Below are 27,925 nucleotides of genomic sequence, written 5' to 3'. Positions count from 1 at the left end.
TAAAAATTTTTCTTTTTAGTACTACCAAAAACCAAAAGTGAGTTACCCTCGTAAATTTGACCGGATGTTTTGGTTAATGTGTCTGAGCACCGCATTACCCCCTTTGTAACTGTTTCTTGTGCCCTTATAGTCCCACCTATCACTAGGCCAAATTTTAATCAAAGTACATATATAACTTTGATCATTAATAGCAACTATTAGTTTTACTTTTATGTCAAAAATTGTGTTAACTTCTTTGTCGAACATATTAATCATGTATATAGTTTATTTGATTAAAGTATAATACGAAAAATGATGCAACCATCACTTCAAAAGTTTTGGAGTACATGTCCAACTTATTTTCACAGCATATATATCAGACCCCAGGATATAGGACAACTTATTTTTATAGCATATAAAATACCCCACAACTTAAGCTACATGACACTAATACGCTTGTAATGTGCATATGCATTTTCTAGTCTTATTGTTGGAATAAGGAGCTCCAATTTATAGCTTTATGTAGCCCAAAATATATTGCGATATTTTGAAAGTGCCAATAACGGGAATATATTCCTATATAACGGATAATGTAGAATGCAGTTCCTCATTGCAGTTCCAGTCATCTCCTGCATTATCATTTAATTACATTATTAATTAAAACCAATAAACCATATGTTTCAGTTCACATTCAAATTTACCTGTTGCGGAAAATCTCCATCATCCATCTGTGCATTGATCAAGATCTTTGCTGCTTTGTGTAATGGTGTTGGATCTCTTTCAGCCTGATCATTAGGTGAAAAATGGATTTTAATTGCTTTCAAGTAATCAAAAGAAAAAGTAATTGGTATAAGCTAACCTGTCCAGATGACATGAGACCTAGCATAGCCCATGCTGTTTGAACTATATTAGTTCTATTTCCATCTAGCGGTGTGTAGACTTCGCTAGGGCAAGATTTGTAGCTTTCTCCCCAGCCACCTTCTTCATTTTGTATCGAAAGTAAAAACTTCGCTCCTTTGCGAATTGCTTCACAATCATTATATGTTTTTCCAGCTGAATCTAAGCCTCCTAACGAAAAGAATGTGCCATATATGAAACATATCCCCCAATAGCCATACCTGTATATATCCAGAAGTTTTTAGATCAATAAGTTCATGCATGGTAATTATTAAGAGGCCGAATCTGATTCAATCAGATTCAGACTGTTTGGTATCATATTTAGAAGCCTCGGTCTTGGCTCCTTTGATATGCCTATTACTTGGTCAGATTCAGAGGTTGGTTGTGTCTGAGCCAATCAGACCTTTACTCATTCAGATATTATAATATCTGACTCAATCAACAACTATCAAACAGTGATTAAGTATCTTTGTTCAAAAGCTTACCATGAACCATCTTCCCATTGTATGTCCTCTAGATAACGCACTGCATTTGCCACGGCTTTTTCTATTTCTTTTTCCCTATGTCTGGGGTGGAATTGTTTAAACGCTATGAGAGCTTGCATCACTGAAGTTGTGCACTCAACATGCCTAATTAGATCACCAATAAACATTAACATTAGTAATGTTTATCCAAGTTTGCTAAATAGAAGGATTTGGTGGAGACTTTACTCTCTTTCAACAACAATGTCAGCGAACATTTCTGAAGGATTCAACGTCTGCATTGAGAGTAGGCATAAAAATGTTAGCATTTTATTTATCTCTAAAGGAATTTATTGATAACATTTGTACCTGTAAATATGGATGTGGGATTGGTTTTTCCCAAACAGCAAAACCTCCTGTTGTAGGACTTTGTACATAAAGGAGGAAGTTAACAGCATCATACAGTCGCTGGTTATCTACATTTTCTCCAGAAATTTCTTCGGGCATTTGGGATAGTAAAAGTAGGCACTGCAACATTTGTTTAGTGTTAAACAATATTTCCTCCAACATGTGAAAAATAAGAACATAAAATAGGTTGCAATATCACTTTCAATGCTTCTCCTGTGCAATCTGAGACAGGCCACCCATGATCTTGATCCGTGAATGTCCATGATCCTTTGCTAAACTGTCGACACATTTTAGTGAAATCTCCTTTTGGGTTTTTCTTAACCTGAGATTCTTTGATAAAGAAATGGGCCTTTTTAAGAGAATCCCCATATTCTTCAGGCATATTACTCGCGATTATTGCTTGAGTTGCAAATGCACTACACCATAATTGACTACCAAATGTTTGCGACTTCATTCCATCTTCTGCTAGCCACAAGTAATCCGGTAATCTAGCAAGGTGATGCTTGAATTCATTCCCGTTTGGGTTCTCCGCCCACCAACACATCATTTGAAAACCCTTCAAAACCAAAGTTATAAATTTAGGGGACGTTTTTTTTTCTCATTAAGGCTATGTTTGGCGTACTAGCTGAAAAACTAGCTGTTAAATAAAAAGGTAGTTTATAGCTGAAAAGTTAGCTGATTAAAAATAACATTTGGTAAAACTAGCTGAAATATATAAAATTACATAAAAGGACATGTAAGAGTATGTGTTTCTATAATTAATTAAGGAGTGTATTTGGAAAATTTTAAAAAAGCTCATAAAAAGCTAGTCTAAGTAGCTTTTCAAAAAGCTAGCTTATAAGCTACTTTTTGGCTTATCAAACACGACAACATAAAAAAGCTCGAAAAATAAGCCAACTTATCGGCTAGCTGTGGCGCGCCAAACACAGCCTAAGTCATATGTATAGATAAAGTGGTCGAAAGTATAATAATACATGGATAGATAAAGTTATTTTCGTTTTGTAAATTTTGCTACTCATTTGTAGGTTTGAGATGGGAAATTTGAATCCATCTCCCCTTATGTGTTATCACTCAAAATACTTGAGAGTACCTTTACCTTTTCAATACTTGCCATGGTAATGTACCTGCTTTCTTCAGCGTTATAACGAGTTAACTCAATTGTTCTTTTGAGGGCTTTTTCTCTTAGTTTAGTAAAAGGCCAGTACTTGAAGAGTGGCTCACTTAAGTAATAAAGACCATCCCATATCAAATCTTGGACTATTGTGTGAGGGTAATAGAGATCTTCCTGTATTTCATGAAAATAACAAGATATTAGTTAGTACAAGATCTTTTTTCATGATATGCTTGCTTAAAAAGTTGATTAGTTGACAACCTTACAACATTTATGGCGTTGTTTATTCCAATTTATCTCATCGTATGGGGTAAGATAAATCTCTTGCCTCAGTTGAAGAACAAGATTAGTGATTGGGCCATGGAATTTTCTTCCGTACAAGTATGACATGGGCATATAGGCCGTTCGACAATAACACCACATTTTTCCTACACAACGGGCAAGAAAAATGGCGAGATTGATCAACTAAATTTTTTGGTTCAATATTAAAACATTATTGCTTGGCTTTTATCCTAATCTTTTCGACTTTTCCAATTTTTCGTTTTACTTTGTAAGCCTTACTTCGAGATGACTTGCTATGTAAGTACCTGGATGAAAGGGTAGAAACTCGGGGAAAATCCAAAATTCTGGTGGTATTGGGTTGCATCCTTCCCATTCATATACACCAAGCACCTAATACACACTAAAAGGTGTTAAGCATTTAAATGACTATTTTTCAAATATTATGCAACAAATTTCAATATATTCGATATTGTTAGTTGACAAAGTTGATTTTTAAAGGAAAAAAATGAAAGTTTGAGAGAAATAAATAAGTATTAATTTCTTTAATGTATTTTATTTATACGATACAAATGAACAAGATGAGATATGGAAAACACGATATACACAATACAAAATTTGTATAGATGAATGTGATGCAAAAATGTTTACCGAAAGATAAAGTTTTCCCCAAGATGGTACATAGGTTGCACCACCATGGTCAAGTATCCATTTTCTTGCTCGAGTAAGTGCAACATTTTTGTCATTTTTTTCTTCCCCTAAAAGTCGTAGGGATATGTAGCTTAACACGGACACAAACATAGTGCTATGTCCTTCAATGTGAAATCCCCATCCTCCATCTTCATTCTAACAACATTAACACATTCTCTAATTAAATTGCTTAAACCAAGAAAATTAACAATATTAAGCCAACGCTTAGTTAAAAGTTGCAAATATGCATGGTAATTTTATTACATGGCATTTAACATAATATAATGAAAGTAAAGTGTTGGCAGAATTACACAAGGAATAGTCGTTTATGTATAGGAAATTATGAAAACTAATTTTGGTGGATCATGTTGTCATGTGTAGTGAAAAGGCTCTTGGGAGTAGTATGTAGGGCGGTCCAGACGGTGGGCAACCCGGGCGACCGCCCAAGGCCCACGTCTCCAGGGGCCCAAAATCTCTGGGCTATGTAGTGTATATATAAAAAAAAGTATTACCTAAGTGATTTTTAGAGCTTAAAGTTGGTTCAAACTCAAACTAGCTCAAAAGATAAATAATTTGGCTTGCTTGTTATTGTTAATTGAACGCTATAATGAAGAATAAATGATTTTTTTTAATCTTTATTAATTTTGTCTTTAAGGACCATTTTTTTTCTTTTCGCCCCGTGCCCCATATACGTTTGGACTGGCCTAGTAGTAAGAATGGTTGTTGTTATCACTATGGGTAGCTAGTTTTAATCATTGTTATGAAGGGTCATGATTATTGGTATGATGATAGTTATTAATGAAGACTACTTTGGTCCTATACTATTATGATTAATATACAACATTGTTTAAGGATATCAATGTTATGATAACATATATTAAAACATGTATATGGTTATATATATATATATATATATATATATATATATATATGTGTGTGTGAGAGAGAGAGATACCTACTTTGATGGGAGATTGTTAGACATTTTTGGACCTCTTAATAAATGTATATGTATTATGTTATCATCAAATTCAAAAATTCACATGGAATTAAAAAGTGCAACATGTGTTATTTAAAATTATTGATGAATAATATCAAAGAAGATAAACATTATTGAATCTGTGACGAATATCTTGTGGGTTGAATCTCCGATCTACTCAAACTCTTCTAATCATGTAAATTGTTCAAATTCAGTTACATATTCATGCATATAAATGCACGAATCATATATACAAATTACGTATATAATTCATTAGTTTATCTATGAGATTTTAGAGAAAGTTTTTAGATCAACTAAAAACTAGGGTTATTGACATAAAAATCCTTAAGTTTTTCAATTTTGTACGGTTTTGTCCCTCCAACGATTTTAGTTGTGTTTATGCATTTTTTTTTTTTCCAGATTTGCCATTTAGCCAGTCAAAGACATGTTAGTAGGTCACCCACACTTGCTAGCTGGTCACCCATACCTGTTAGCCGGTCACCCCAACTGTTCATCACACTATCATCATATTCTCTATGCAAATACGCATGGTTTCATAACCGAAACACAAACATACACACATTCAAGCAAAAAATCAGAACTCAAATAAGACTTTTGCAACTTTTCAGAACTCAAACAAGATTTTAGAACAACTCAAGAACAAACTCAAGCAAGGAAAGGATTTAAGATTCAAAACTAAAGAACCTGGTGTTCATTGATTTCAGATTGAAGCTCTGGGTTTGTTTTTGAAAAAACATACACACACATTCAAAGAAGAACTTAGATTTTTTGGGCTTGTTCTTGAAAAACACATACACACACATTCAAAGAACTCAAATTTCAAACAAGATTTTTGAAAACAACATTTCAGAACCCAGATCGTAGATCTGGGTTTGTTCTCGTCTTCTCCACATAAACTTATACCACTAATGTTCTTTGAAGATTTGGATTCTAAAAAGATGGGTTTTTGAAGATAAACACAAATCTTGGTTTTTTAAGTTGAACACATAGTGTGTGTGTGTGTGTGTTTTTCTTGTTGACTGCTGGGTTGAGATTCAAAGACCCACCCCTTGTTAATGCCCCTTATTGTTTAATCGATTTCAGGTAGGTTCTTCAAAACAGAATATGATTTCAGGTATGTATGATGAATCGATTAGCAAGAAGCTGGAGAAGATGATGAACAATAGAATGAGTTTAGGGTTTTCGATTTAGCTTTTTCTTCCCTTTCTTTTTTCTGATGAATCCTAATGACGATGATGGTGGGAGGTTTAAAATGATGAACAGTAAGAGGGTTCTTGTTACCTGGAAACCACTAGATAACCTGCTAAATGGAACATGTGACATAAACACCCAAAATAATAGGCATAAACACACCTAAAATCGTTGGAGGGACAAAACCACACAAAACTGAAAAACTTAAGGACTTTAATGTCAATAACCCTAAAAAACTAGCACCACTATTGAAGCATGTATGAAATGTTCTCTTGATTTGTTTACGTGGACTAAATCTAAATCTAAAGTTTACGTTTCCATGTTTTGAGTTTGTTTCTTATTAAAATCAAACAGTCGGTAGTTCTAAATCGAACAGGATGTTGAGATGTTATTCAAAAGTTAATTGCAATTAATGTGCATTATTAATGCTGATTTTGTTTTCTAGGTAGTGTGGTAGAAGGTGAATTGGAATCTTTTATACATGATATCCATTTGCATCACTATACCTTTTGATTACCTAAAGGTTTCTCTCATAACGTGACATATAAGTTTTACCTTAGATAACAAAACACTCTAGTAGTACTTATCCACTGCCCAGTACATGGTTTACTTGTATATTTACTTAGTATACTTACAGAAAAATCCAAGTCAAGTATGGATCAACTCATCAAATACATCAAGCTACCAATAATTCTCAAGTGTTCTATTTATACAATGCCTTCACGTACGTTCTTACTCAGATGGTGACTCACATCATTAAATATTCTACCTATATCAGAATCTCTAGAATTAAACTTCTCATAAATTTTGTATAGATAATAGGTTTGACTTAATACAACTCAATTTTATGTTGTTTTTGTTTTTGCTTCAAGACTGACATTGGCCAAACTTATATCTTCATGTGAAATATTTCCATTATGATCTTCGTTGATTTTATAATTTTATTATTGCTACCAATGATAATAGTATAATCAATTTAAAGACATAATATAACACATATTTAGTTGTGCATTTAAATAAACACATGTGTCATATTATTTAATCTTAAATCCGCATTCCAACTTCATGTAGTCAAACAGACTTGCATACCATTTCTTTAGGGCTTGTTTCAACCTATAACATGACTTCATAAATTTTCAACCTTTGGGTTCTTACCTTAGACCGAAGGGTGTGGGAGGGAAACTTCCCTCACTTTTGGTGGGCCATACCTCTCTTTCCCTAACTTTCCTTTCCATCACCTAAAAGCCAATGAATGGGTGGGAAACCCTTCCCTCACTTTTTTTTTATATTAAATAAAATAATTTTTTTTTGATTTATAATTTTTAAATTAATATCAAACATAAAATTTAATTAAAAATAAAAAGCATGTCATTAATTAAAATAAAAATTACATTAACCCTAATATTTAAATAAGTAGAAAAATAAAAAAAAAACGCAAAAAAAAAAAAAAATCAAACAACCTACAACATAGAAAACATAATGAATATCCTAATTTTATTTAAACCAAAATACGTCACTCGGAATCATCGTCTTCGTTATCGCCTTGATCGTTTGCATCATTCTCCCCAACGTCACTCTCGTCGTCGGAATCTTCACTCTCGACGAACATATCAGAATCCTCGTCTGATTCATCAAACAAATCATCGTGAGATAACTCGTACGGGGGCTGAATATGAGCCCTATAAATGTGCTCCACCAAATCAGCACGAAGGGCCTGATGAATGTCGCGATTGTGTACTTCTCTTCTATTCACCCTATACTCTTGTGTACCAACGGCTACTCCTTCGACATTTGGCAAAACTTCATTTTCGTTGTATCGGCATATCGCTCTTCCTTCGTCTTCAAGAATCATATTATGCAATATGATGCATGCATACATTACGTGTTGTAACCTTTTCACCTCATATGACCTTGCCCCGACCGTTAGTACTTGCCAACGTCTCTTAAGTACAGCAAATGCTCGCTCCACATCCTTCCTAGCTGACTCTTGCGCCTCTTTAAACTTTTTCCTTTTCGGGTCGTTAGGACATGTAAACGATTTCACAAAAACAGACAAGGGAGGATATATACCGTCAGTAAGATAGTATCCACGCTTATATGCTACTCCATTTGCTTGAAAAGGTACATCGTGTGACTTTCCAAGGTAGATATCGTTGAATACCGGCGATTGGTCTAGCACATTGATGTCATTGTTTGCACCAGCTGGACCAAAGAATGCATGCCATATCCAAAGATCATGTGATGTGATAGCCTCTAGAATGACCGTCGGCTCTTTGTGGTCGCCTCTCATGTACTGACCACGCCATGCGTTGGGGCATAATGTCCAACTCCAATGCATGCAATCGATACTACCTAGCATTCCAGGGAATCCATGCTTGCCTTCATGCACCGTATACAATTGGTGGATATCGTTGATAGTTGGTTTACGCAAATATCGTTGCCCATAAACCAAACAGATCGCTTTGCAGAACTTGTACACACACTCCCGCACGGTACGCTCTGACATCCTAAAATACTCGTCCCATTTGTCTGCGCCCATGCCGTATGCTAGCTGACGAATTGAAGCCGTGCATTTTTGAATGAGAGAGAAACCTTTTTTTCCCCTTGCATCCATTTTCCATTGGAAATATGGAAAGCGACCTTCCAAATCGCCAACAATACGTAACAATAGTTCCTTCCTCATCCGGAACCGACGTCGAAACTTTACAGCGTAGATGGCGTCATCTGTAAAATAATCTTCTATATGGCGATCGTGTCCGACTTCGTGATTTCTACGTAACGGCGGCTTTCTTAGGTTAGGTCGTGCACGTGATGTTTCGCCTAGTCGGTTTTGATAGTATGCAACCGTTTTCGCCATGACGAAACCGATAAACTTAGCCTCCTCTACAGCCGTCGAATCGGATGATGAAGATGATGACATTTTGAATAATATTTTTCAGAGAGAAATATAGGTTATGGGTTAAAAAAATGATAGAATGTTTGAGTATTTATAGGTTAAGAAAAGGGAAAGAAAAAAGAAAAAAAACATATATATACATATATATATATATATATATATATATATATAACGAATATATAGCCGTTTGGAATAAAAAAAGAAAAAAAAGAAAAAAAATTGCACAACCAATGGTTAGAAGAGAGAGAGAGCGGGACTCTCTCCCCCCACCCTCTTCCCGCTACTCCTTTCCCGCACCCACGGTGCAGTGTGTCTTCATGCGGGAACCGATCCCGCGGTTTCCCTGCGGTCTACTCCGTCCGGCCTTAGGAAACATATCTATGAGGTTGTTTCATATAGATTTCTTCTTCTAGACATATATTTATAAAATTTGGTTAACATCCATTTGATGTACTTCTAAATTTATAATTAATGCAATAACCAAGACCTATATAACATATGTTACAGGTGTTATATGAGAGGTCATATCAATGTAATCAAGGCCACCTTTCCATTTGTATCCTTTGATTACTAATATGACATTATATCTTTCAGTGGATCCATCTACTTTCATTTTTATCTTGAAAAAATTATATCCTAGTGGTTTGTTTCATGTAGGTAGATCAACTATCTCTCTTGTTTGGTTTTGCAAGATGCAGTCACTTTAATTTTATTTTCTTTGTATTAAGCTCCTTTGGAATACTTATATCTCCGTTATTAAGAGAGGAAATACATGTTTAAAGAACAATGCATTTCTATAATCCATTATCGTGTGGTTGTGAACGTCAAGTAATTTAGACTTGTGTATTCATTGATAGCTACTATCATTTTGGTACATTTCAAAACTGTAAATATTTTAATTTTTAACATTCACAAAAAAACCTCGATCAGTGTAGATTCACACTGTGAATCTAAACTGTAAATATTTCAATTTTTAACATTCACAATGTGAAAAAGCTCGATCAGTTCAGATTCACATTGTGAATCCGACTTACTATTATGCTCGCTATGAATCTGAGAAGGTTCACAATGTGAATCTGAACAAGTTCAGAATATGAATCTGAACTGAAATATCGTTTTTTTACATGAATATAAATGTATGTTTAAAAAAATACAAAAAGCATGAATTTAGATATATTTATTAATTTTTTTCTATAAAAAAAACAGACTTTAAATTTTGAACAAAGAAAATGAAGTGAGTTTTTTTTCGAAAAAAAAGTTCATTTTTTATATATCATCATGGATCTCTTTGGAAAGAGTACGAAAAATCGTGAACAACGGTATACTCGGTTTTTTTTTCGATAAAAAACATGACCTAAAAAAAATTTTAAACGAAAAAAAGGCAATGAGTTTTTTTTTATAATCTGGTGTATGTGCGTCCATTGTAAAAGTCTACAACCCTTCATTTTGTCGCTGATCGCTTTAAATTTCGACGCTTTAGATTGGTTCCTTGATTAATAATGATTCTCTATTGAACTTTTCCCTATATATATCAAGACTTACCATTACAGATTAAACTTACGCTCATCCGATCGTTCACTGCCTATCACAACCTTTACATATTACAGAGACTAGTTTATATAGCCATTATGCGTCTTTTTCCTGTTGATAGTGCTTTAAACTCAGATTGCATTGTAGATCTTGATATTTTATTTTATTTGATGATTTACATGATATAGCTCTACCACTAAGTGTGAACATAATCATATCCCTTAATGTGGATCTTTTATATCAAAGATCCAATATACATATCTACCGTTCAATTATCTCATGATATCTTGTAAAGTGAAACCTTATGGTATTCAAGTTGTACTCGAACTTAAAATTTTCACAATACGAGTTCGAGTCAATGGCGAGGCTATGCATAAGGAATGTTGGTCCAATGACCCACCTAATTTTTCTAATTTATCTAAAATTTCTGTAGAAAAAATTTATAACATATCTTACCAATAAAATCTTTAAATTTGTATAGAAAATTTTCTATAGAAAAATTAGTGAGCCATATGATTTTCTATTCTAGACTCGCAACTGGTACAAGTATAACCCCCATTTGCCTACTACATAACCTTATGGTGCAACTAATCAGGTACATCAGATTACAAAGAGTGCATGTTTTTATAGAATTATTGGTTTCTGTAAAAACTACAAAGATACCTTCTTTTTTATTATTATTATTATAATTCTATATGGAACAATTTGTATAAGAAGCATAAACAGATGAAATGTTTTTTTTCCTTCAAAATCACAAGAAATCCGTTTTTATAAAGTATGAAAAATCATTTTAAAAACTAAAGAAAAATAACTCTTATAAAATACAACAAGTTCAAAATTGATTTCTTCTAATTTTGTATTTATTTCTATACAATAATTTTTTTTTCTAAGATTATAGGAAAGTACTAATATAATGTATATATAAAAAAACATAGAATTAAACAAAGATTGGGGCCGGTGTTTAAAACATAGTATACCTAAAACACAATTCGTAGTATTGTCGAACATGTTTCCTATGATATATTAGGAACGACTGGTTCTATTGCCGAACTCAACTGGGCATACTTATTACTGTGGTGAAAGCTTCAAATCTTGTAGTAGTACCATAGGGAGAAGAACTTAACTATGACTAAAATTGCCATGTTGAAAACTTCAAAATTCGTCGTAGCAGTTTTAACTTTTATGGTCGAGCATTGATGCAACCGTATCCACATGATGTGTATTCAGACACAAGTTTAGTAGCTAATTTAGGATCATCCACTTTTATGTCCACGACAAAACTTGAACCCTCAACCTCAAGGAGGGAGGGCAACACCGGATACCGCTGGGCTAGAAGCCCTTTGGTTTGCGTTTGCACTCGTCACATATAAGAGAGACCACTGTGCTATTAATGCTTACAAGCACATGTAATTCCTTCTTATGTAAACTTACTTTCGTTTTATTCTTTCGCCTATGTGGGATGCGTTCACATCACCACTAAAAAAAAACCATTCACTTACCATAACTTGTAGATTAAATTTTCATTCATCTATCGTCTATTTTGAACATTAAATATAAAAAATCAAGATATTAAAGAGGAGAATATAAAATCATAAACATCTTTCCATTTTAAGTTGGTACAGGACACAAAATATTTATTACAGATCGGGTAAAACCCATTTTCCATAATAGGTAAACCAATTTCCCAACTTTTTAGTGAAATTGCTACAAAATATACATGATTTTTTAAGTGGAATAAAAGTTACATGATTTAAGGTTGTGCCACATGAAGTTTCTAAAGTGGAGGAAAATTTATATGAGTGAAATATGGTTGAAGCTAGAGTGTCTCAAGTCGATTAATAGCGATGTATCAATATATGGAAGGCTTGAGAGTATAGTACATAATATGGGATTTGAAGTGTCACAACTATTAAAGAAGATCACAACTAATGGATTGGAAAGAGGATAAATATAATTATTATTTTACCAAGATTGATGTGTGAGGATTCAAGACGGTTTAACCTAAAAAGATTTTGGCGCTATGTTTTTATAAATATGAAAAGATGCATTGCCTCTTGATGATCATTGATTATATTGGCATCATACATCTTTTCATCTAGCCTAAATGATATGGCTAGCCACTATAACATTTTGTACTAATATCTAATGTCGATGAGTTGATTTGTTAGAAACATGATGTATAGAAAAAGGGTCACTTAGTGGTTTAAATTGCATGTAATTTGGAAAAAAAAATCTAAGTCATCATATACATTGTATTTCATGTGGTATAGATCTAACTTATACTTAGCAAAACAAACTTTGGTAAACCAATGATATTCCATAAAACAAAAAGAAATATAATAAAAAGTATAACGATGTGTAATACAAATGTATTAAAATGAAAAGACAATGATTTAGACATGATTCTTACTTGATGATTGTAGATAAAGCGTTTCATCTCTTTCTTGTGCTCCTTTGTTAAATGTGTATCGATGGCTCCACTAATGTATAAAATTATAATCTGCACAGTCAAATTGTGTTATCCTCATTTTTCTATGTAATAACAGTATAATATTGATTTTAAATCTACTTACTAGAACATAAATCAACTATCGATCATTATGATTTATAATATATTACACTTTTGAGCAAATTCACATGCACTTTCTCTATAATGCAAAATTTGTGGCTCAATTTACTTGTATCTGATGGTACCATACACCAATCAACCCTCATGTATTGACAATCCTTAAGAAAATGATTTTGTTGAAAGAAAACATCTTCATCTTATTGATACTAGTCACTCTTTATTAGTATCTCATGAGGTTCCTAATGTATTGTAGGGAAAGTTTATCCTAACCTTTATTCATGTTATTAATCAAATTCCTGCCTCACATAATTTTGGTTGGTGTCCTTTTGAAAAACCATATTTGCACTTACATGATTATTCCTTATTGTGTGTCTTTGGTTGCACTTTTGTTCTCCATCCTCATGTTAAGCATAATATGTTGTGTCCTCGATATGTGCTATTTGTTATTTTAGGATACGAAATCAATCTAAAGGGTATAGTTTCTTTGGTCTGTTTAGTTAAAAAAAATTACATCTCATATCATGTTATATTTTTGGAGCATATTCCATTTGTTTTCAATTCTGCTTTGTCTCATGACATGACAAAGTCAGATAATTTGTTCTTTGTCCTCTTGTTAAGCATAACAAGTTGTCTCCTCGGTATGTGCTATGTGTCCTTTTAGGATATGATATCCATCGGAAGGGTATAGTTTCTTTGGTCTGTTTAGTTAAAAAATTTATTTCTCACATCATGTCATATTTTTTAGTATATTCCATTTGTTTCCATCCTACTTTGTCTCATGACATGACAAAGTCAGACCTCTAGATTATTGATCCGTTTAGTGTTGGCATTGATGGAAATCCATCAGATACCTTGTTTCATGAGATCTACAACATCATTTGTTACATCCCCCTCTTTCACGTATCATAATATTATTTGTTTTGGGCTCCCAACACGAAAACTTCCCAGGGGGGTCACCCATCCTGGAATTGCTCTCACACGGGAATACTTAACTGCAGAGTTCTTATGAGATCTACTGCCTTACGGCTTTAAAAATCATTGTGATAGGGAAGGTACCCACACCCCTTATAATGAATATTTAGTTCTCCTTCCTAGTCGATGTGAGAGTTAAAGGTTATTTGTTATATACCTATAGGACTCTAATTCTTTTCGATATAAGAACATCATCTCTTCTTTCTTACGGATCATGTGATCGGTAATATCTCTCGACGTAAAGGATAATGTTTCATCTGAACAATAGTCCAATGCCAATGTTCAGAATCATAATTTTGATTGTCTCAATTAGTTTTTTTTATACTTTTAGGGGGTGTTGGGAGTTAAAGGTTATTTGTTATATACATGTAGGAATCTTATTATTCTCGATATCTGAACATCGTCTCTTCTTTCTTGCGTATCATGTGATGGGTAATATCTCTTGACGTAAAGGGAAATGTTTCATATCAAATGAACAATAGTCCATGAGGGGCAGGAAATAATCTGAATCACCAAAAAGGATTTAGGCGAGTTGCATTCCCAATGCCTTAAGTTGCTTGTGACCCACGAGCTTAGTTATCATAGAGCGTTCGTAGTTTGACTAGTGGGACGCGTATTGAGGAATTGGAATATCATATTAGGATGATGATTGGATTGAAAAGATTCGGCAGAACTTGCAAGCTGTTGGTTTATTATCGGACGATGTTGGATCAAAAAAATAACCATTATATAGTATAAGGTTATAAAAGAGTATGAAATATTGAAACTATTAGGTGTACTAGTGTTTAACCTAAATCAACAACATATGAGACCTTGTGGTAATTCTAGAAGCAATATATATATATATATATATATATATATATATATATATATATATATATATATATATATATATATATATATATATATATATATATATGTGTGTGTGTGTGTGTGTGTGTGTGTGTGAATGTTATTATTAGGCCTATACTATCATAAGCACATGATATATATTTGGGATTGGAGGAACCATGAGAAACCCAGAGACCTGGTGGACGGTACTCATGAATGGAATAGTGGTATGTATGTTAGATCTTTTGTGTCATTGCCTTTTTATGCTCATTTTATGTTACCTCAGAGTCCTTTGGAGTCCGTGTTAAGTATTGAGATAATAGTAAGGGATTTTGTTCCTGTTCGGGAGAAGTTTGATGGGTATTCTATTGTGATTTCTGGACACACTTTTTCTTTGGTTTTGACTTCGATCAAGATCAATTCATTCAATATTGTCATTGGTATGAATTGAGTGTATAGGTTTGTGCTAGTATGAGGGGTATGATTTGATTATGTTGTGTGATGTTCTAGTAGAATAAGTTATCAATGACGATAGGACAATGCATGCTAGTGATGTGTTATGCGCTAATATTATGAGGATGTATTATGCATGTTATGTGGTGATGAGAAAATTATGAAATATAAATATCCCTTTGTATGTAAATTAGTAACAAATTAATAATGGGGGAAAACATACTTAGAAAGTAAAGGGTAGTAACCTAGACTTAGGTGCGTATCCTATCTGGATTGTATGATGGCCGAATAGTTTGAAAGAGTACCTATAGGACAAGAGCTCAAGCCAATAACGAAGTCGAGTGTTTTTCTAGACAACCATTTGGTACATGGTCTCTGCAATGGGTGTACTGGAGTGATGTTGGCTATGCGGTTTGAGTGGGAGGCATAAAGATGGAAATAGTACTTTTATCACTCTTGAAAGACAACACACCATACTTCTACATGCATCATCAGAGTAGCAAACGAGGGGTATTGGGGGTTTCTATAGTCGCGCCTTACTTAGTGCATTGCACCGAGCCGATCATGTTAGTAGTGAAAATGGGTTATTTCTTATGGGTTAGTGATGAACATAAAGACCTCAATAATAAAGTAAAGTGATAATAACGAAGATTAATATTTAAAATATTATAGTGATGAAAAATGATGAATAATTACATGGACGCTACACAATGAAGATTAAAACGAAGATTAGTATTAACATATTATAGTGATGACCGTATGATGTATGTGAGGCTACACAATGTGTGAAGTTGATTACATGTTTTGTGATGATTGATTGTCCTGTTTTGGGATATGTATGTTCTCATTTAACATTGTAACTATGATTGGCTCACTTTACACTTGCTGACACTTATTCTTTGCTTGTTTCTCTTGCATTGCGTTGGTTCAGGTTTCATAGGAGATTGCTTGTGAGTTTGGGATTCTTTTGGGTAGTTTACATTTAATGTTCTTTTTAGCAGTTGATACGTTATTGGAACGTATGGTATTTACTTTGTTATTGAATGTATAAACCCTTTCATACAACGTCTGAATAATGTGTTTTTGGATTTTTGTCACGAAGGTGACATTGTGGTTTTAAATGAAGGTTTCCGTTTAAATAAAAGATATGATTATTTAAAATCTTCCGCTAATGTATTATGTTAGAAGTTTTGAAAAAAAAATAACGTCAAATTTGAGTAAAAATCACGACGTTACAAGTTGTTATCAGAGCCAGGGCACATGTCGATGTGTTCGACAGAGACATCAAACATGTAAAGGGGGTGAAGGTGGGTGTATACCTGCACATGATCCCATATTGGCTGGGAAGGAGAATTAAACATTCCTTATGAGGTGTGTGGATACCTTTCCTATCACAACACGTTTTAATGTCGTGAGGGTAGCAAATCCCACAAGAACTCTACAGTTAAGCGTGCTTGGGTAATGGAAATTCTACCATGGGTGATCCCTTAATAAGTTTTCGTGTCGGGAGCCAAAAGCAGACAATATTGTGATATGCGCTAGAGGGGGATATTACATAAATTACTTTTGTTCACGAGACATCTACGACTGTTGCTTAGCACGACAACTCCATTATCTACTGTAACTACAGTTGGCCCTCTTCTACAATAGTCCACACATCCTAGTAATTCTATCAACCTCCATTTTTTTATTACTCCTTTATCATTTTATGTGAAACTAAGCCCTATAGAGAGATTATTATTGAACCCATTGGGCAAGATGTTATAGATGAGGATCTGGTTTCCCTCAAATAGATATCAAGAACACATTCTTATTTGGTCATATTCGTGAGGTCTACATGACACATCGTTAGGGTATTTCTATCAACCCAGTGAAGTTTGTCAGGATAACAAAACCTTATACGAACTCAAACAAATCTCTTATTGCTTGGTTTTAGAAGTTCTATAAAATGAATACTTTTCTTGGTTTTGTCTATTGTAATCACAATTCGACATTGTTTTTTAAAATGCACAATGATAAATCAAATTCTATTACCCATATATGTAAATGACATGATTACCACTTGTGATGACTATGATGGAATTGAGTTTCAAAAGTGTGATTTGGCATATTGTTTCACTATGAAAGACTTGGGAATGGTATGTTATTTTTGGTTATTAAAGTTGCTTAATCCAAAAGTGTTATCTTTTGTTTTAGTAGAACTATATTTAAGATGTATTTGAGAATGTGTGGCTCTCTGAAAACAAGACTATAGACACACCCTTCAACCAATGCTCTTTACTTATAGTGGTCATTCATCGGATTTGTGTTTATACCCTACTATTGTGGGCAGTTTGGTTTAACATTATTACTTTCTCGAACATAACACATGTTATTAACGTAGTTAGCCAATTTGTTACGACTCCTAGTATCGTTCGCTAGGGAGCAGGTCTTCGCATATTAAGATATCTACGAGTTACTCAGTTTTCAAAGTCTTGTTTTCCCTTCGACATCCTCTTTAGAGATGCATACTTATAATGATGTTGATTGGAATGATGATGCCAATGATCCCAAGTATAATATTGTTTTCTATAATGTTGTTTCTCGTTCTTCCATAGAGGTTGAGTATCATGAAATGGTCGTTACTAGTTATAGGATTGTTAAGTTTTGTTGGTTTGTTGTGGACATATGTTTTGATGTTTCGTAGCCCACTCCTATACATTGTAACAACACAAGTACAATGCATCATACATTGAGACAACACAAGTACAGTGCATACCGATCATAATTTTGTTTTCGACTAGTAGGCGAATCATATTGAGATTGACTGTCATTACATGTGTTATCATCTCCAACTTGAAATCATCTCTCTGTCTTATGTCCTTTAGCTTTGCAATATACTAATATTTATACTAAAGTTCATACGGCTTTAGGTTTCGTTTCTCATCTAACAAACTCTTGATGTTTATTGGTGTTATATTGTGAGTTTGAAGGGAGGTTAACATATATTTATCTCAAGCCTTTATTTAACCCTTTTAGTTATGTTTATTTTAATTAACCAGACTCTTAATCTTAATTCCTCACCTAGATATAACTGTTACCGCAACCGTTATGCGATAATATATTGGTTTTTAAATGTTTTTCATTACATATACAAAACCAAATAATAGATATCTTATGAATAAACGGAGTATTTGATGAAACTTACAAGTGGAGGAGTGAAAAATAAAGGGCCACCATGTTCAGTAGCCCAATGACCATCTTTTGTTTGGATGGCACGATTAAATCTGACTGCTTTTCTTATCGTGGTTGTTACCGCTTCTTGATTCGCTTCCTCATTTTCCCCTAACCTTGCTGGTGGTATGCTTAATACATCAATTTCATTCTCCTTGATTAACTACAAAAGATTATCCATTTTATACATAGAACATTGTAATAGTTAAGATTAAAAAACTATTAATCACGTTAAAAGCCATTATATATATATATATATATATATATATATATATATATATATATATATATATATATATATATATATATATATATATATATGAACCGTTATGAATGTATTATGATGACTTACGGAGAAACATAGAAGTATATGGCGATAGATGTTATAAGATGCTCTTGATGAGTATTTGGGAAGTTTTAAGTACTATTAATGCGTATATATGTGTGTTTATGGTAAATATTGGTAACTAAATATATACGAATGGATTATTATCAATAATCTTGATGAGTAAATTTATGATTGTTGTAAAAGCTCTCAATGAGCAAAGAGCTTAAAGAAATTATGAATTTGATGCTCTTGATGAACTTATCGAAGTTATGAAGTTGATGCTTTTAATAAACTTGAAAAAGTTATGAAGTTGACTCTCTTGATGATTTTAAAGAAGTAATGAGGATGATGCTTTTGATGGGCTTAAAGAAGTTATGAAGATGATACTTGATAGGCTTAAAGAAGATATGGAGTTGATGCTCTTGATGTGCTTAATAACGTTATTAACATGATGTTTTTGATGGGCTTAAAAAAGATAAAGAAGATGATTCTCTTATTAAGCTTAAAAAGATGATGCTGTTATTGGGCTTAAAAGATATTGTAGTTGATGCTCTTATTAAGCCTATAGAAGATAAATGGTGTGTTTGGCAAAAATAGCTGTTAGCTGGAAGCGGGTAGCGGTTAGCTGGTAGCGGGTAGCTGGTAGCATGTAGCAGGTAGCTAGTAGCGGGAAGCTGTAGCTTTTATTTGTTATATGAATGTTTGACAAAAGTAGCTGGAAGCTTTTGAAATATATAAAATTACATAAAAGGACAATTGATTACAAATATATAAATATATAAATATATTTTTAAGGGTAATTATGGAAATTGATTTCAAAAGCTTTGGAGCGTTTTGTTAAAACTAAAAGCTAAACGCTCGTACTGTCAAACGAATCTTTTTGTTTAAACTAGAGCGTTTTATCAAAAGTTAAAAGCTAGAAGCTCCCAAACGCTTCCAAAAGATCCGTGCCAAACACGCCCATATGAGGGGTTGCATCGGTTACCGTGGGAACCCGGAACCCCCTAAATCTGCTTCTAGATGATGCTATTTTGTAGCTTATGTGGGAATCAACATGAAAGACGTTAATAGTGAGAGTATGTAGATATGAAATGAATGTTTTGAGAATTGATACATGTTAGAATAATGAAGGTTATAAAATTATGTGAGAAATGATAAAAAAAAAAATTTGAAGTTAATATGAGATAATTTTACGATGAATGGTAAAGATGCACATGTTAACTTTATGTTTAAATATGTGATGTAAACTAATAGAATGAAGATCAAAAGATGGTTAAAATACTTTGATGAGTTTACAATTGATAGTATATAGTGAGAGATTGCTAAAAGTAGCAGTTGGTGCGTTTATTGAGTTGTTATGGAACAATGATGATTATGGATGGAAATTATATGTGCTTTTACTGTGAGTTATAATACAGATAACTTGGAAAAGTTTGAAGTTATACGAACTCTATGGCTGTATGGAAATGGAAAGTTCGTAATGTTACATACTAATCTTTAGTGCTTACCAATTTTTATGATGTATATTTATAGGTAATGTATTAATATACAAATACGCAGAGAGGATGTTTTAGTTGAAGAACGTAATGAAGATAAAGATCAAACTTAGAAGATAGTTGTTAGATTAGGCTGTGGGGAGTGGTGCGGTTCTTTACCGCACTTTTTGCCACATAGGCAGGGGAACACCGCCCCCTGACTGCGGTTTAGGCCGCAGTGCAGTAGATTTTTGCTGCACTTTCACTATCTCTCTCCTCTTTTATTTGTTCTCTCTCTCTCCTCTTTCAACCAATCAGCGTCTTCTATTTTTTTTTCTTTTCTCTCTCTTTACCATAATCCAACTCCCTTGGTGTGCCATGAAACCACACTTGTGTGGTAAAAAGTGACGTGACGCATATGTGGCGGTGAAGGGAGTGCGGTTTCGGTGTCATGACTCCCTCCAACCTTAGTAGATATGTATAATTATAGTTTTTGTTATTTATTCGATCACTAGTGATAAACGTGTACTACACAAGTTGATTAAAAAAAAATTAAATATATATTAAACAATTTTAAAGTAAATTTCCAAATAAATACAACCAAAATTTTGCATTAATTGAATCTCCTTCGATTTAAGAATTTTAAAATTAGAAAAAAAATCTGTATTATTGAAAATGATATCTATTTATTATTAAATTTATTGGATATAAATACCATATAGAATTTAATAAAGAGCACGCAAAAAAAACATAAATAACATGTCGCCATTAATTAATCTAAAATTACCACACAATGATAAGTATCAAAACACTTAAGAAAACGACAAATGACACAAATAAATCTTGATTTATTAAAATAGATATATAGTAGTTTTTAAAATGTAGACTTGTTGCCTCTATTTTATGAAAGTACACCACTGTCTTTTGAATTTTTAAAACAAAAAAGAATTTTTGTTGTGTACTTTTGCATAAAAATCAGGGTGTCACATAATTCATTTCAAAATGGTTTCATGCATCTTCTAGTCGTCTTATTTTTCTTTTCGATAACTTTTGGCTATTTCAACAGATATGTTAAGAATAAAAAAAAAACATAAATAACATGTCGCCATTAATTAATCTAAAATTACCACACAATGATAAGTATCAAAACACTTAAGAAAACGACAAATGACACAAATAAATCTTGATTTATTAAAATAGATATATAGTAGTTTTTAAAATATAGACTTGTTGCCTCTATTTTATGAAAGTACACCACTGTCTTTTGAATTTTTAAAACAAAAAAGAATTTTTGTTGTGTACTTTTGCATAAAAATCAGGGTGTCACATAATTCATTTCAAAATGGTTTCATGCATCTTCTAGTCGTCTTATTTTTCTTTTCGATAACTTTTGGCTATTTCAACAGATATGTTAAGAATAAAAAAAATCCACGTATGTGTATTTTGAATTTGAATTTTAATAAAAGAAAAGGTTAATGGATATTTAACCTTAAATCCGTAAATATGGATAATGTCATAAATGGGTTAACGAACCAGATCTAGTTCTGAATAAACTAAATTGTCTAATTTTTCAATTTTGATTAACTATTTGGATATATTCTAATTTTTGGATAGATTTTCAATAAATGCATTGATTTTTATTTATAAAATAAGAATTGAATAATTCGAAAATCGGAATAACAGTTTACTATTATTTTTTAGTTATAATTTTTTAATATATATTTTTAATCATTTATTAACTACTAAATTGTTTTACAAATATATTCAAAAAGTTTCATCATTTTTCTTCTCAAAAGGTTTTTAGTTGTAACATATGAAAATATAATATATTTTTCTTAGTTCTTTATAAACTTTGATTCGGATTCATATTTTAAAAACTAAAATTAATTTGAATTGATTTAATTAGATATGTTGAATAGGTCATGCAAAATGAACATCCTTACTCATCTATCAAATCATACAAATCGGTAATGGGGTACCTCCCAACATACTTTCTATCACTATTTGTAGCACCCAAGGGTGTAATCAAGACTTTGGAGAAAATCAAATGTCAGTTCTTAGGGGGGGGGGGGGGGTCGGAGGAGCAAACAAAAATCCATTGGATTTCATGTGAGAAGGTAATAGCGGATAAGAAGCTAGGCGGTGTGGGGGTGGGTTCCTTAAAAGCATTCAATACTTCCCTTATTGTAAAATGGTTGTGGAGGTTAAGAGTGGAACAAAGGGCATTATGGGAAAATGTTATAAAAGGTATACATAATATTCAAAACAAACCGGATGAATATTACTCGAAAAAAACAATGACAAGAACTTGGAAAAACATTACTGGTGCAAAGAAAGATCTGGAGAAAAAAGGAGTCTCAACTGATCAGATGATTAAAAAGAATATGCAACCCCTTGGTGTAACTTGGTCGTGTGGCCTCACGACTGATGGTGAGTATATAGTTAAAGCATTGAGAGTTAGATGCAAACTTAGGAACCGGTAGACATTGGAAAATTCTTATGGATTAAACATGTGCCTTTAAAAGTAACAAGCTTCGTATGGAGGGCTAGAATAGGGAGAATTCTAGTTGTTGTGGAACTCATCAAAAGATGGGTGATGGCGGACTCAAACATTTGTCAACAGTGCGGGAATGCGGAAGAGACAGTGGATCACATTTTAGTACAATCCCTTTTCGCAAAGTCAGTCATGGAGTGAAATTTTAGTTGGTGTAATATCCCTTTGGTCAGCTTGACTTCGGTGTTTGATGTTTTGGATTATGCCTCAAACTGGGGTAATTGTCCAAAAAAGAGAGTAAAATTCGTTGGTATATGTTACGAAATGATGTTGAGTGTGTGGAAAGCAATGAATGATTGACGGTTCAACAAAAACAATCTGGCACCTACAAAAGTTGCAGATATCATCAAATCCACCACTTTTGTCTCGTCCAAACATAGAAGTGGTAATGAGAGTCTTAAGTGGACGGATTGGAGTATACAACCATTCTAAAACGGTGGTTTTTTTCTTAAAATTGTCTGCATACTTTATTTTTCTCTTATTTCCATATTGTATATGCTTTGGGTCTTTTCATAGCTTCTTGCTAAGGGCCCTTTTTTTATATTCATTTGCCTGGTTCCAAAAAAAAAATCAAATGACCCAAATAAAGAAAGATATTATGTCAAAAATCAATATCTTGTATTAATGTATATATTACTAGAATTGGAAAACTATACAAGTAACTTATATTCTTTGTCTTTTACCACTTCTTACTTATCAATAAACTTAATTATAGTTGGACATTAGCAATTAAGGGATTATGACAATACATATAAGATAAATAGAGAATCAAGTGTTTAATAATAATAATAATAATAATAATAATAATAATAATAATATTATTATTATTATTATTATTATTGTTGTTGTTGTTATTGTTGTTATATTCTCTAATAAATGAAAGTTTTTTTTTTTTTTTTTTTTTTTTTTTTTTTTTTTTTGCAACATATCACTTTGTCATGAATTATGACACTTGACATTTTATGTTGTTTTTGAATTTAATAAAATTCACATGTCATTTTCTTATAGTTATCAATTTTATTTATAAATGCCACATAATTATGTATTTATAAGGATTTAAGAATAGACGTTCTTTCCAAATTTCAATTCCTACATTTAAGGTCATTTAAATCAATTTTCGATTTATTTTTCTTATTCCATATTATTAGCCTAAATTTATGCTATTATATGGCATTAAAATTTACATATATTCCATATTTTCAAAAACTTTTTAATGTATCTATATATGTTATACGAATTTAAAATTATGCTACTAACATACTTTTTTTTTGATATTTTCCTTAGATTTTTTATTCTTTGTTTTCTTATTTTCCAAATAAAATTTGTTTCAATATCTTTTGGAGAATAATAAAATAATAGAATTTATTAGCAAACTAAATTATTTCATTATAAATATTTTAAATAAAACACTTACTATGTTTGAATATAGTTTTTATATTAAAATTTATATTTTATAATACGAAATGATGAATGTATCAGTAATTTTGATTTAAAATACACTGTTGATGTTTTAATATTTACACTTTTATATTTAATTTTTATTTTAATCAACCCGTATACTACACGAGTTTCACACCTAGTTATTATTATGAGACGGTGGTTTGTTATGTTTATTTTCATTTGGAAACTTTCGATGTAACTTGTTATTATTATAAATAACTTCTTATTATTATAAATAAATCAACACTATTGATTTAGTAAAAAAAATCTTTATTGTAATTCTTAAAAAATTACAGCGATAGGATATAATTATACATCATACCCAAAATGTTTTAAACTATAGCTAACTTTCACTATATATGAAAGCGCAAATGAACAGTTTTATATTTCACAAAGGTTTGGGATATTAGCATATTTAGTTCACAAGCATTTTTGTATTTCACTTTTTTACACAAAGATTTGAGTATTAAAAAACTAATAATTATCGATATGTTTCAAAAAACCAACCCATTTAATTTTAATATATATTTAATTTAATAATTATTTAAATATTATCATATATTAATCTAAGTATATTAATTTATAAATTATAATATACGCCAACAATATTAACCACTTTTCAAAATCACTTGAAAATTAAATATTTTTAATGTTATTTGAACAATGTATTTGTATTTGTGATTTGAGATTGTGTTTTTATCATAAAATGGAAACTTACTTAAGTTTTAAACTAATTTAAGTGGTGTAATTTTTAATTTATTTATTTATCATTTTATATTTTAAATGAATTAACCTAAATTTAACATATTTATTTAATAGGTTGAGTTAAAAATTATATAAACAGGAGGTTAACCTGATGATAACCTATATATCTAAAAGATTGTGTTAGATTGGAAATGTCAATCCAATTAAATAAATAGGTTGGAGTGGATTAAAATCTTCAACCCAATTAACAAATTTGTTGAATCCGAATTTAATTCAGATCGATCAATTTTCAGCTCTATTTAAAATAACTCAATTGGAAACAATGTTTTAAGGAGTCTTGTGAGATTGTTTATTTAAAATAACTTATGTATTATTTTTATAAAAATGTTTATTAATTTGTGTAAAGTTAAAAATGGTTTTCTTTTAAATGCGTTAGCTTTCAACGTAACAAATAAATAAATTGTTTTTTTTTAATATTCACTAAATTCTACTTATTTACGTAAAAATGACAAAAAAACATATATTTACATATTATTCACTTATTTATTTTTACAAATAACAATTGATCTTTTATCATTTACAATAATATTTTTTATTAGTATAATGCATATATCCTTTTCTAATAAATGAAAGTTTTTTTTGCCACTTGTCAAATTCTCAAGAGTTTTGCCCCATGTAATTTTGTGGGAGTTTTATAATTATTATTTTTCATTTGTTATTTTGTAAGAATTTCCATTTTTTAAATTAAAATTTCACAAAATTCTATCGAGTTTTATAAAGAAAGAGAATCATTCTATTAATTTGATAATAAAGTCTCATAAATGTTCTAAAGAATATTTGATTTCTTTTATAAATGTCCTAAATAAATTACATTATGTTATGTAAAAGTGTTATTTTATAAAATATTTAATGTATAAATATTGAAATTAAAATTTTATTTTTAATGAACCCGTGTAGTACACGGGTCTCATACCTAATTTTTTAATATAAATACATGTTTGATGGTAAGTGAATAATCACATAAGATTAAGGCTACGAGGAGCATCCCCATCGTACAATATGGTGGGGTGATGTGGATATTTCACAACGGTTAAATATCATATCGTCGATGTGGTGAGGCGATGAGAAATGTCGCACGTTATAGCGTTTTAATGTTGAAGGCCGGTGTCAGGAAAAAAATGTTAGTTGTTTTCATTTTTATTTTAATATGTATTACTTTTTATTACAGTTATGTACTTTTCCAAAGTATTGAGATATTTGTATATTTATTAATTTTGTGTTTATTAAACGTTTTTCCAATATATATATATATATATATATATATATATATATATATATATATATATATATATATATATATATATATATATATATATATGTATGTTCAAATGTTTCTCACATCTATTGTGTGCTAGAATGCACCAATATGAATTTAGTATTAATTAAATATATATTAAAATGCTATCCATACTTATAATTCATTTTTATGGAAACTAATTAAATTCGTCATTAATGTCAACAATAATATTCTTTCAGAATGAATTCATATCTAGAAGAATGAGAGTGTATTCCAGCTGAATGAGAGTGTATTCTACTAGAATACACTCTCGTTCTTCATATTCCATGCAACTTTATTGTATTTTAAGTGAGTGAGTCCTGAAACAAGATACGAACTCATATATAAAAACTTAGATGCGAATTCATTCTGAAAGAATGTTATTGCTGACATTAATGACAGATTTAATTAGTTTCCATAAAAAGAGAATTATAATTATGGATATCATTTAATATTCATATAATTATGGAAATCATTTAATATATCTATATTTATTTAATTAAATAGTTATTTAATTTACTAAATTACTATTGGTGCATTCTAGCACACAATAAATGTAAGAAACAAAATAACATAGCCATATATATATATATATATATATATATATATATATATATATATATATATATATATATATATATAGTATTTTAATTTAACTAAAAAAAGTGAGGGAATATGAAATATGACACCTTCCTTGAAAAAGTAATAAGAGCAAGAGAAAGGCGAGATAATTCTGAAGTGGCACGGAAAATATCAAAATAAAATAAAATATGAAATTTGAGTACATCATCCGGTCTAAATGGAACAATCATAAGAAATGGAAATAGGTGTCTCATTTTGAAAGTCTATTTATGTATATATTTAGTGAAATAATCAAATATAGCTTTTATGGGTAAAAATATAGAAAAATAAAAGAAAAAATGATATATAATTTGCTTAGATTAAAATAGGGGTATAATTAGAAATATATTTTCAACTTTATTAAGAATATTCAAATTAGTAAGGAAAAACAATTTATCAAAAGCACATTATTTAAGCCAATATGCGTTTTCAGTTTGTTTTGTCTTTAGTTATTCTTTTTAATAGCAGGACAATTAAAAATATTTATTTACCTTATCAAACTAATAAGATAATAAACAAAGTAAATAAGCAATTCCAAACAGCTCCTATATCTATTCAGAGTTGTGCTGTGTTTGTAGCACACCAGGAGAACTGAACTTGTTTGTTAAGCCACCATTACATTCAATTGAAATCATCTCTTTCGTTTATCATTATAAAAACTCTTTTTAGTAGTTTTCTAGCAACAAATTTATAATATACATGCATATTAAACTTGTACATGCAAGATTTTTAGTGACATGAATTCACCTGTATCCGCATGAGTAAATCGCCTGATGCTTGAAAACCTTCCTTTTGACGGTTAAGGAAAAGTTGACGAGCGTTTTCGACTTCTTGGTGCTCTTCAGGAGTTCCAGCATCGGGATCAAACTCCCAAATTTGGCGTCCAACAAAGTTGTTGGTGCTAAATAAGTAAGGATCGTTACCTTCTGCTATCTTTAACTTCCACATCTTATTCGTTTGTTAAGTGCTATATATCTCAATGATATGTG

The 27,925-nt window shown here is 31.3% G+C and overlaps 1 protein-coding gene across 2 annotated transcripts; it reads right to left on the bottom strand.

The window, feature by feature from the left end:
• Positions 1 to 283: 283 nt before the first annotated feature.
• Positions 284 to 27,925, bottom strand: LOC145124581 (dammarenediol II synthase-like). 2 transcript variants are annotated; one of them, XM_079059990.1, is made up of 14 exons: positions 27,684 to 27,924; positions 18,452 to 18,640; positions 12,850 to 12,939; positions 3,787 to 3,981; positions 3,444 to 3,528; positions 3,118 to 3,284; positions 2,842 to 3,030; positions 1,945 to 2,301; positions 1,707 to 1,865; positions 1,587 to 1,633; positions 1,362 to 1,505; positions 839 to 1,097; positions 681 to 764; positions 284 to 608 (listed from the first exon to the last, which is right to left on the bottom strand). In XM_079059990.1, exons 1-14 carry the CDS (start codon positions 27,882 to 27,884, stop codon positions 498 to 500), a joined length of 2,277 nt encoding a protein of 758 aa, XP_078916116.1. In that variant the 5' UTR covers positions 27,885 to 27,924; the 3' UTR covers positions 284 to 497. The 2 variants fall into 2 exon arrangements, with proteins under 2 accessions (XP_078916116.1, XP_078916117.1); XM_079059991.1 differs by lacking the exon at positions 18,452 to 18,640 and having other exon boundaries at positions 27,684 to 27,925.

This window comes from Lactuca virosa, chromosome 7 (genome assembly GCF_052849685.1).
Source record: "Lactuca virosa cultivar CGN04683 chromosome 7, Lactuca_virosa_CGN04683_v6, whole genome shotgun sequence".
Classification (NCBI taxonomy): domain Eukaryota; kingdom Viridiplantae; phylum Streptophyta; class Magnoliopsida; order Asterales; family Asteraceae; genus Lactuca; species Lactuca virosa.
Note: the sequence above shows the minus strand (reverse complement) of the source record. Positions and strands in the feature narration are given on the sequence as shown.